Source organism: Cyprinodon variegatus, unplaced genomic scaffold, assembly GCF_000732505.1.
Source record: "Cyprinodon variegatus isolate N-32 unplaced genomic scaffold, C_variegatus-1.0 Scaffold1027, whole genome shotgun sequence".
Classification (NCBI taxonomy): Eukaryota; Metazoa; Chordata; class Actinopteri; order Cyprinodontiformes; family Cyprinodontidae; genus Cyprinodon; species Cyprinodon variegatus.
The window spans coordinates 250,790-262,778 of NW_015151480.1; the positions used below are offsets into that span (position 1 = coordinate 250,790).

An 11,989-nucleotide genomic window follows, 5' to 3' on the forward strand; every position below is an offset into this window, starting at 1 on the left:
TCATATTTACCATTAACTTGTATGGAAACGACAATTTAAGATATCTAGAAGGAATTACTGACTATCTGAAATACACATTTCAGATATCTACAATTAAATTACGACTAGTCATAAAGTAATTTCAAGATATCTCGATTATAGTTTTGACTAGTCATAATTCTAATTAAAGATATCTCAAATGCCACCATAATTCATGATATCTTAAATGTATTTTAGGATAGGAGACATGCAGTTTTGACTAGTGAAAACTAAATTATAGATATCTTAAAAGCAAATAATGATTAGACAAAAATAAATTTAAAGATATTTTGAATTGTAATTTCGACTATTCGAAATTCCTTTAAAGATATCTCTAAATGAATTAAAGATATCTTGAATTATTCATCTTTCTCATTAAAGATATCTTGATTTGACATTCTGACTAGTCAAAATGTGTAATGATCGTTTTAATGGGCTTCCAGGAAGATGATTCCTAAAAAATTCCTTACTTTCAGTTAAATCCAAAGGAGGAAAAGTTAAATCCGCGTGTGACGCTTTAAATGACGAATTCTGTGTAGTAATTTGAGATATCTTGAAAGGAATTTTGACTAGGCAAAATGTAATTTAAGATATCTTGAATTATTATTCTTCCTAATCAGAATGTAAATACAGATATCTTAAATTACCATTCCGTATAGTCAAAATGTGGTTTTGTCTAGTCAAAATGTATTTTAAGATATCTGGAAGGTAATTGTGGATGGCCAGACGAAACTGAATTTATTTTAAAAAGGCTTGCCATATTCAGTGGGAACAAACAGAAATGGAGAAATTCAGCAGGAACTGGTGGTAGCAGCATTTTAAAAAGCTGTCCCATGCAGAGCTACATAGTAGAAGGTACAACTGCCTACTTAACAGCTTAGGCCTTTCTTTAAATTTTAATTACAGAATTATACTTTGCAGGATCTTTTAGATATGTCCCACCAAAGTGGGTCCATTCCTAAACAGGGTCTGGAGAGCCGGGTCAACAACAGGACTTTACTTCACAGAGAACTCCCTTATTAGGAAATGTTTCTTCCTTTCTCTGTTTATTCAAACATCTCTTCATGTTGCTGTCCTCTGTAGAATACAGCACTGTTTAAGCTGCTCTCAAGCTTCTATATCCATATATTTGCTACGTATGAAGACACCACAGGAACTCCAAAACACACAGATTCCTTCATGAGTTGTTAAAAATAAATGCATCACTTATAATAAAAAAAAAACACAATTCAGTCCAAATTTTACAAGAACAAACATAATTACAGACCGTTTCATAGAAATTATTCTCCAAAGCAATAGCCACCGATTCTGAGTCTTCTTTTAGAATGCTGCACAGATTTCAAACTACAGACATAATATAAATGTTCTGCGTTAAGCTGTATTAATAAAATGGCAGCTAATTAGTAGAAAAAGCACTTGAGGTCTACATATGCTCGAACCAATTCGTGAAAATTGTTTGAGGGAGAGAAAACTCTAAATTGCATCATGTTTGTGTCTGATATCTGTAATAAGGCATATTTCTCCATGAAGGACAGACAACAAGGGAGACGAGACAGAGTGCAAACCATTAGGTCGTCATGGCAATCAGGGAGACGATGGAGTGGCTAAGACCATCGAGCAGAGGATGCTGGCAGGGCCGAGCTGCAGGCTGCATAACCTTTATTCCCCAGACTGATAAGACTCTGTGGAGAGCTCAGGACGGCACTACAGGGAGGGGTAATGAGACGAGGGGGGTGGGAAGATGGTGTGAGTGATAATAACTACATTTATATGCACAGAGGAAACCAATGTATTTAGATATCAGTCAGAGGCTGGAACTCACACATAGAGCTATGTTTTAGGAACTATAAACATGTATGAGGATCCAATCTATATGTGTTAAGCATAGCTGTCACAGTTTAATCTCATTACTGATATATTTCTCTGCAGCAGAGGGTGTTTTAGGATGGAAAATTCACGTCTGGGAACAGACGGACAGATTTTATTTTGGGGGGTTTTATTGCACATTTTCATTACTTAAATTGGTTGTGAGAAAAGCTCATATAAACACAAATCTGGTTTTATATTTCAAAAAGGAGCCAGAAGCATTCCAGTCAAATCCACTTATCTAGAACCTACAAACCCAGATCTTATAAAATCCAAAAGCACCAACCATGTATGGGGCAAAAATAAATTACTGCCTCCATCTAGTTCAATGTTGTTCAAACTTAGGCAAAGCCGACATGAGAGTAATGTAATCATGCTACAGTTAAAGGGTAGATTTATGGTGCAGCTGCTGTCGGGGATGAGAAAGAAAAAGCAGAAATTGAGCAGTCCCGTTTTTTTTTTTTTTTTTTTTTTTAAAGTTAATTTGCTCCCCATCTGTTGCTATAAAGGATGGCACATTAATTGCTCAATTTTAGGGGGAAATATCTCAGAGAGAAAAACACAAGCAGCATTTTTAAACACCACATCTATCATGTTGTTTATCTGAGACAAAGAGCCTTTTTCTGAGCCTGATCCAGGTTCAGATATCTGGATGTTTTTTTTTTTAACCGACTCTCAAAAAACTAATAACTTTGTCTGATATTGTTGTACTATCATTATATTTAAATCTTAGATGCATAAACACACACTATTCTGCTTGTTATCTTTATAAAAATTATATCAATAACATTTATTATTTTGGTACATAAAATAAGCAAAAACATATCTACACAAACTATATTTAGAAGTAGTTTTCTGCTATGGTAGTTAACCTGTAGTCTGATGCCTGACAGAATAATTTACAACAGTAGATTTAAAATAAATCAAATTCTTAAAGAAAGCTGATTACAAAGGGCAAGAAATTTTAAATTAACTTCATTATTATTATTCTATGTCTTTTCAGTCTGTGCTTTTCTGTTGTGCAGCCTATTTTTTATGCTAATTAGTCTAGTGTGTAACAGTAACTTTTCCTCTTTTTACTTGTTTTTAGCCCAAAATGTACCCATTGGGGAACAATAAAGGTATTTTTCTTCTACTTAAAACGTTATGAAGTTTTTAAAAATGATCTACTTAATTTCTCCCGAGTGATTCTCACTAAATCTGAGAAAGAGCATAGCTATAGCTCAAATGTTAGACCTAGACTTAGACAACTTTAATTGTATTATTGAAATTTCGTTTTGTACAGCTTTCGTGACATTTCCATTCCTTAACGTGCTGCAGTGATCAAATGTAAACAGTGTGGGAGAAAAAAACATGGTGCAGAAGAATGCATTGATATGGAAGTCAGTGTGATGCAGAGTCTGTGATATGTTGCTTTACTAACTAAATATAAAAAATGGTGAGAACTACATTGCTATTATCATGTATTAACAACAGATTTTGTGGCCATCGAGGACAACTAATGGTTTATCCTACACAATATCAACTTCGAAATTTGGAAAGCTTGGCAACAGCATTTTCTCTAGCATCTCGTTAAAAGGGCTTTAAATAGTAGAAAATACACAAACTAAGCTGTATTCAAAGTCTTTTATACAGTAGTAGCCATTCAAAGTTTCCCCACTATCCTTGATGGGCCCCTGGCTGGTCCTTGGATGGTCCCCTACAATTCCTTTTGTAAACATCAAGTTTTTGTACTAAAATATTCTTTCTATTCGTGATTTGTGGACATTAAGATCAAAAGATAAGCGTCATCTCCTGGTCAGACCCTGTAATTCAGTGCAAGGGTGGAGTCAGAGTAAAAAAATATGCACGCCCAGGAGAAGGAGGGGGTCACTCCAGTCGGTGTTTGTACTGGGTAGGGCCATTTTGAATGTCTGCTACTGTACCTTGCATTCCACAAATACCTCAGGCACGGTAACAGTCATAAAGTAAATTATTTTGCACAATAAAATCTGTAATTTACTGTTTGACGGGATAAGAAAATCAGACTAAGAAAGAGTAAACAATGAGGAGGAAGAAAAAAAGTAGGGAAGGTAAAGAAAGGCAACTGAGGAGACAACAACAATGGAAAGAAATCAGGAAATCAATAAAGAAGAGATGCACTCAAGGTAGAAATGTGATCCAAGTTGGAGGAATAACAGCAAGAAAACAGAAAGAAAAAGAAAAAAAAATCCACCTGTCTACTTTAAATGTGGGAATTAATCATGATTAAAAAGGTTTTGGCACTGATTCATGGGATCAAAAATATTCATCACCACAAAGCTGACTTTACTCCTTCCGGCAAACACAGTTTCATCAGACGATGTAGAAACCCCTCCAATGAGACTTTCCTTTTGTCAATCACCCTTCCATGCTTCCCTGAGACCAATAAGTTCAACGCATGCATTATTTATCGGAAAATGTGTTTTGAAAATATTGTAACCGACAATGTTCGATTCAAATTCAAATAAGGGGAGGGTGAGCTCTGCGGGCACAGGTGTATGCCTGTGTGATTTCATCACTCTACATGCAAATTCAGAGCGAGGCTGGCCATGGAGACAGAACGGAGAGAAAGAGGGAGACGAAGCAAAGGCGGGAACATGTGCAGGAAAGAGGGGGGAAAGAAAGAGGGAAGGAAAAGGAGAAGGATGGTGTGATGACAGAGCTGCAGGCGCAGTGTTTGTACATGAATCTGCAGGCAAATTAATCACAAGGCAGCCTCTTACTCCATTAAAATGCTAATGTAGGAAAATCTAGACATTTTCATATATTTGCAATATATCCCACAGCCCAAAGATTGTTATTATGCTAAGTACAGGCTGGCTGCTGAATGTAATAATAAGACAAATCTAACCAAGATAAAAAGTCCCTTAACTAATATATTAAACTCCAAAGAAGATGCGTGAAAAAATGCAGAAACTATCTATACGAAGTATGGATTTTTGAAGGAGGTTAACAAGAAAAACACAGTAGTAGTAAAAGGGAAGTACAGCTCCATCACCTGTAGGGTTTTTACTGTTAATGATTTGGTTTTCACCTCAGTCTAATGTTGTCTAAATCTAACCTCTAGTAGTTTCAAAAATAAACCAGAGATTCCCCCATGTTGAGTCAAAACTGAGAACACCCAAAAAGCAGACAAAATAAATAGAGGAGGGATATAATTTATTTTATCACCTCCGCCAATGAGGTTATGTTTCTAGTTGTTTTTGTGTGTGTTTGTCTGTCCGTCTCTGCACAGGATAACATGCAATGTAATGTACATATTCTAATGATTTTCTTTTTTTAACCAAATATGTACCTCAGTGCAAGGATTAATCCATTAAACTGCTGATGATCCATATCATTATCTGGATAAGAATTATCAAAAAGATTTTTTAACATTAATTGGCTAAACAAGCAGTTCCCTTCTCAACCAGAGGGTGGCAGCAGTCACTGTTGACAGCTACAGTTGGACTCAAAACAGTCTAGAAGGATTATACTGAAGACAAAAACACAGTAAAGGGATGACTCGATCCAAGTCTCAGTATGCTGATTAAAAAAGAAAGCCGAACGCAGAGTTAAAGCAGAAGGTGAGAACAGAACAAACACCAGAGGCTGCAGACGTTCACTGGGCCTTATTTATACATGAAAGGAAGAAAGGATTTTAAGGAAGTTGCAACCAAAGGTGCTACTCATGTCAAGTTACAATTCATTCAAATTTGGTTGAGTTTTAGCTGTAGGTGTAAAGTTACAAAATGGGTCAAAATGTTATGATTGGTGGTGGTAAATAACACTGATCTGTGTGTTACAGAAAAGTATTAAATAACTGCTCTATATATGTGAGATTGCTTTTCTACTGGTTTTATGTATGCATTAGACGTGTGCTCCAAGGAATACATCCTCATGTTGCTGCTCACACTGAGCCTGGTTCTGCTGGAGGCTTCTTCCTGTTGCAAGGGAGTTTTTCCTCTCCACTGTCGCTACAAGCATGTTTAGTGTGAGGGATTGCCTTCGAGTCAATGATCCGATGCAATCTACTGGTTTTCCTTAGATAGAAAACTTTGAATCAATTTGACTGTAAGATCTGGTTGAACTGTAAAGTTCCTTGAGGTGACTTGTGTTGTGAATTGGTGCTATATAAATAAACTGAATTAAATAGAAAACTAAGGCTGCAAATAATGATTATTTTGTAAATTAATTAACATGTCGATAATTTTTTTAATTAATTGATTCATAATCAGATAGAAAAAGCACAGAGTCTTGCACCGGTTCGAGTACCCATACAATACGTACATCTACGGGTAGAAAAAAACCCTTATTATTTCATTGGCCTGGGCACACATATAAATAAACGAAACATCACATATTATATATATTATACATTACATATCTATATTTTCTTATTTATTAACTCTACATATTAAATAATAAATTGATTCTGGAATATTCAGATAACAGTATTTTTTAAGCAGCGAGGCAAACCTTCTTACTTCGGCCAATTTACCCCCGTTAATCTGTGAGCTTGAGGCAACGGTCTTTACTGCCTCTGTTATTATAAACTGCTGTGCGTACACTTTGTGATCATGGGTCGGGTTGGACTTAAATAGGGAAAATTTTAATGCCATCAAAAAGTACCCATTACTCTCATGTATAAACACGGCCAAATCCTTCATAATCTTTAACATCGACAGGCTGCAGCCATGTCCCGAATTTCTTGTTGTCCAGCCACTTATGTTAAAATGTATATTTTCCCATTCTCTAGCTTTTTCTGTGCCTCGATCTTCTGTTCCGAACATACGGCTTTAGGCTCAACCAGGAGCAGTTCCATGCAAACATGTGGAACCAGTTAAATCTGATATATTTGACAATTTTTTTTTTATAAAGCATTTTAAATGCCATGATACTCACATTTAATGAATTTTAATGTCAATGAAGGCCTTAATTTAAAAAATAATAATTTAATGACTTTTAGTGATTTTTAATGACCCGCAGAACCTCTGCAATCCTGATGTCTACGGCTGCGGGCAGATAGAGTTTTAAAAAATCAGACCCGTGCAGGACTCTGCAAAAGCTTCCTTAAAGAGGATTTCATGCAGAATAAAAAAAGAAAAGGTGAAGCTAAAACTGATCCACATACAGTATACATAATATTTATTTATTGTCACAAAAAATGTGCTTTAGCTAGGACAACAGGTGTTGGGTGCTATGACCATGAGGACCAAATTAGTAAATTAATCATAATTTTTTTAATTCAAAAATAAAATTCATTATGATCTGCATTAAACCGTGTCTGTCTTCCCTCTCTCTTTCTCTCTCTGAGATCTTGCTATACTTTGTAATTCAAACAGACTTGGGGATGTTTTACTCAAAAACAGTAGATCTTCTGTAGATGATCCATAAAAAGCCCAACAATAAAATATTTACACTAATATAGTCCATTGAATTGTAAAATGAAATCTGTAGAGAAATATTGAGCACTTTCATCCCTTGGATCAGCAGAGTTCAGCTACTTTATCAAGGTGGTGGTTGTGAGAAAGTTTAAGGCGTTTCTCCTCCATTAACAATTAAACAGCCTCACTTATGCTATTATGATTAAGGTACAGTATTATATAAGGTAAGGTATTAAAGGTACGTGAATAGAGTAGTCTGTTAACCAGAGTTTTTCCTGGTTTACGGTCAAACATGGGGAACAAACCCTGTCAATCACTTTAATCATCATATCCTTTAAAGTAAAAAGGCATGTCTGTAAGGTTCCAAATACTTCGTAACCTTGATAAATCATGTATGAAAATATCATTATGTAAAAATTCACGTAATCATTTCCAAGAGCTTATCACCTGCTGAGCTCATTACATTGATAAACATTAACAACCAGATATAAAGCTGATATCTGAAAGAGAATTGTTAGATTACTTAAACTTTATGGGTAAAAAGGCTCCAGATATATTTTTATTTCCAGTTCTAAGGGATAAGGACTCTTTTTTTGTGTTTATTCTGAGCCATTGAGAGCAGTAGTATATCTCTGCTCTGACTTTTCTTCACCCTGTCAACCCATTACCTCTAAGTGCGACACCGAAGCTGGCAGGGAGTCTTTTTCTATGTAAACAGGGGAACTACAAATGTCAGTGTGCACTACCTGCTGCTGTGATTATTATAGGAACAATACGCTCACATAAAATACCCGCAGCCTTTCTGATTTTAGGTTAGTTTCGTGTTCAGGTGATGTTTTGATGGAAAAGAGACAGTAAGAAAACAAAAAAGAGAAAGAAACAGTAAAGACTTGCAGTAACTTACTGTCTTATCAGCAGGACTTTAGTGTGAGAATATTGATAAAAGAGAAGGGGAAAGTAAGGTAAGTAAGTTAACCTCTTAAAACCCAACTAATTTGAAGTAATCCTCGTCTATTTTGTATGCCGAATGGGAAATATACATCATTTGAAAGCTAATACCTTGTAGTTTCTGAAAACATAAGGAGGTGATTTTGAGTGAGAAATTGGGAGAGTGAAACACAGCCTAAGCTGCATCAGTTCAAACATGACTCAAAGTTGTTTTTTTTTCTTCTCAAAAATAATTTTTGAACAGCAGCAATAAAAACATGTTTGAGAATAGGCATGTCTCATTTATTACATTTCGTCTACATCATGTTAACCACAAATGCAGAAAATTTCAGACCTCTAGCTACAACGGTTCCAGAGCTGTGGGGCTTTGAACGTTTGGTGTCACCAGCGTCTCCAAATCTCTCCAAATGTGCCCAATTGAGCCAAAATATACCAAATGCTTTTAATCAACTATTTCACCCATTGAATAACACTGAAGCATTTTGATGACATTTATGAAGCAAGTATTTTTCCACTTTTTTTTTTCCCAGAATCAGCGTATATAACAAAATGTAATATTTATAAACCTAAAATAACATAAAAATCTGCCAGAAAAAAAATTTGTGAAACTGCTGCTTTTCAAGCTAAAATAAGCCCCAGTGCCTTTTCTGAGCTGTATTTTTGTTTTTTTCTGACTTAGTCATTGTAATAAAACAAAATGAGCATCCAAACTTCAAAAAGAGGTGGGCTTTGAGAGGCTAAGAACTCTTACTGTGATTGGTTGCAATAACTTCAAATAATCTATCAAGAAACTGTCAAAGACACCTGTTATATAAACAGACTTTAACCTTACTGTACATGCATTTTTTAAGTGGTGTGCGCATCATTGTTAATATTTTTCTGAAGAACCTTGTGATGTAAAACAAAGCCCAATATGTTTTAAGATGTGTCCATATTACTAGGAGCAACCTAAGATCAGCTGATCTCCAGAGACCAAAGGGAAAAGTTTGGTGTTAGCAAACTATTTATATATCCTGGAGATTGGCCATGTAGTGCTTTCTTAGTGTATATATATATATATATATATATATATATTTCTAATTGTATCTCATACTTTAGAGTGAGCCGGTGCCTTCTGAACTGCTTGAAGCTGATTTAGAGCTGATTTGGTAAGAGAGTAAAAACAAAGACAAAGGAGACAAGCCAAAAGCACAAACCACCATTTGTAATTTCTGATTTCACACCAATGATGTTCGCTTAAAATGTTTCTCGTGTGATAAAAAAAAAAAAAAAAAAATCCACACCAGTTTTCCGAATTGATGCTAAAATGATAACAAACTATGAAAAATGACACCTATCTTTCCTAAACAGTTTGGGTAGAGAGAGCCCAAAAAGTGAGATATTTTGTTCACATTTAGTTACAAGTAGGTGTCCTAAAGGTCAGATAGTTAATAAATCTCTAACAATGTGAAAGAAAAATATAGCTGAATATCATCAGCATACAGATAATAAAAAAACATCCTTGTAGAGCTTTATGATCGGACACAATGGAAAATGTGCAATAAGAGAATAGGCCTAATACAGATCTTTAAGATACGCCACAAGGCAAAAATATCAGAATCAGAAAGAGCCTGATTTTTGCAAACTTAAAAGACCTTTCCGAGAACATCACTGGAATGACTGCAACCATTTTAAACCAAACAAAAAACTAAGTCTTTTTATCAGTATAGTTTATCATTATAGCCATTAGCATGTCATTGTTGATTTTAACCAAGCCATTTCTGTGGATTTAATGTACACAAGATAGTAATGGTTTTTGTTTTTCTCCACAAAGTAATTTAATAGAACAGCTACAGTCTTTTCCAGAAGCGTTGATAGAGATATAAATCTGAGATGGGTCTGTAGCCGTTTGGAAGAGATGGATCAAAAAGTGGTTTTCTAATTGGTGGAGTAATAACAGCTTGTTTAAAAACACAGACTATCGCTTCAAAGAGAGCGATTAATTATGTCGACAACACAGGGGCCGAGACATTGCGATACATCCTTAGAAAATCTGTTACAAAGGTTACTGTAAACCTTTCATTTTTGTACATTTTTTTGAGCCCAAACTATAAACATTGCTATATCTTATTTAGAGTTTCGTCCATTTTCTTAGAAGAAAACTGTTATGAACGGAAACTGATGACTGAATAAAATGTAAATAACTTCATGAATACTGAACGTACAACCTATCACAACATAGAAAAGTTCCCCGTTCTCTTCACAGACTCAGAGCGGACATAAGAAAGTAGGTTGATAGAAATAAAAAATAGAATATTTTGCAGGGCTTTGGAACTAACTACTGATTCTCTGATCAAAGCTCTACCAGCCAGCCGGTCTCAATAGGTGGTCGGCCATGTTTTAGCTTTGCAGTTGGACTAAACACCTTCCATCGTTGGATGATTGATGAATCTCTGTGAGATCAAAGCTTGGAGTATTGTTTTCAAAACCTATAAACGCATCATCTCTCTCAACTTTCTCCCTGCCCTCTACGGTGTTTCCTTCAGTCTCCATGATGCTGTTTGCTTATTATGTTCCCTAACAAACCTTGAAGAACTTCACAGAACAGCTGAATTTACAAACTAAACCACAAAAGACTCCATTTACTAGTGACGTCTGAAAACAACAGACTGCGCTGGTTTCCACAACAGAAACTGGAGGCAAATTCTGACATCAAAGTCACTGAAGATAGTAGTTTTAGATTGACCAAATGTAAAAAACTCAATGGGCATGGAGGCTTATGCAAGGAACCCCGAAAAGATTCCTTATCTTCACTTTTCAGGTACAATTAACTTTGTTCCTTACCAAGGCTTGTCGGCTTGATGAGTTCATCAAGCAGGTCGTAGAACGGCAACCTCTGGAGCTTGACGTCTGGGTGGACCGGGTGCAGCGTGGCCGAGGTGGGCAGGTGGTGCGCCAGCCCGGTCAGCTCGTGCTTGCCAGGCCCGAGCAACGAGAGGGGCAGTAAGGCGGCGGGGGACGGAGCGCCGCCGTGTCCGGCATGGCCCTCATACGCCAGCTGCGTCAGGCCGGCGGGCAGCGCCGCCCCGCCTCCAGCGACGACTCCAACTGAGGCTGGATGATGCGGCCCAGTCAGCGCCAGCTCTGAGTGGGATATCATTTTGGCAGGGAAGCGTCTTCGGTAGAGCTCTTTGATTTTCATGTGCACAGCGGGACTGCAGCCGGATTTCAGCAGATGGAGCGCCTTGGTCAGCAGCTCGTGCTTGCGTCCATGTTTGTTGCGCCCAGCGTAGCCCAGCAGTACCTGCAGCTCCGACACCCGCAGGCTCATCACCATTTGCTATAAGAGGAGATAGAAACAATAACCATCAGGATGTACATTTCAATGCTAATCCCACTTTTTACATCCTCCATCAAATATATCAGGAAATCAATGTGAGGTTACCTCACCAAAAACATAAGGTTAGTGTTTAATGATGTGTAGACTACTGCTGAAGCTTTGACATGCGTGGTTTAAAACTACATGTATCCACTGAGTAAGTAAGTTATAAAACCGATTCCATCTTTTTCTGCCAGCCTGTACCTGCTTTATGCACCTCAGCCGCTGTAAAATTTGGCATTTTATCCCGGGGGTTTACAAGAACTGACTCATATTTGGAGCCGAAGTTAGGGAAAGTCTCATTTTTCATTAGACCAAATCTGCTCTCTGCTTTATTTTCTTCAGCTCTGAAAGCTGTTGCATTTGGTGAAAGCAGAACTGTCACTGAGGCTCATGAATTTTGACAATTTGC

The 11,989-nt window shown here is 36.7% G+C and overlaps 1 protein-coding gene across 1 annotated transcript in view; it reads right to left on the bottom strand.

Moving 5' to 3' along the window:
• LOC107100913 (E3 SUMO-protein ligase PIAS1-like) overlaps window positions 1–11,539 on the bottom strand; it is a 41,254-nt gene extending 29,715 nt beyond the window's left edge. Inside the window, exon 1 of the mRNA XM_015399592.1 lies at window positions 11,043–11,539. Coding sequence (XP_015255078.1) covers window positions 11,043–11,535 — 493 coding nt within the window. The 5' untranslated portion in view covers window positions 11,536–11,539. The remainder of the gene's footprint in view (window positions 1–11,042) is intronic.
• Window positions 11,540–11,989: the final 450 nt, after the last annotated feature.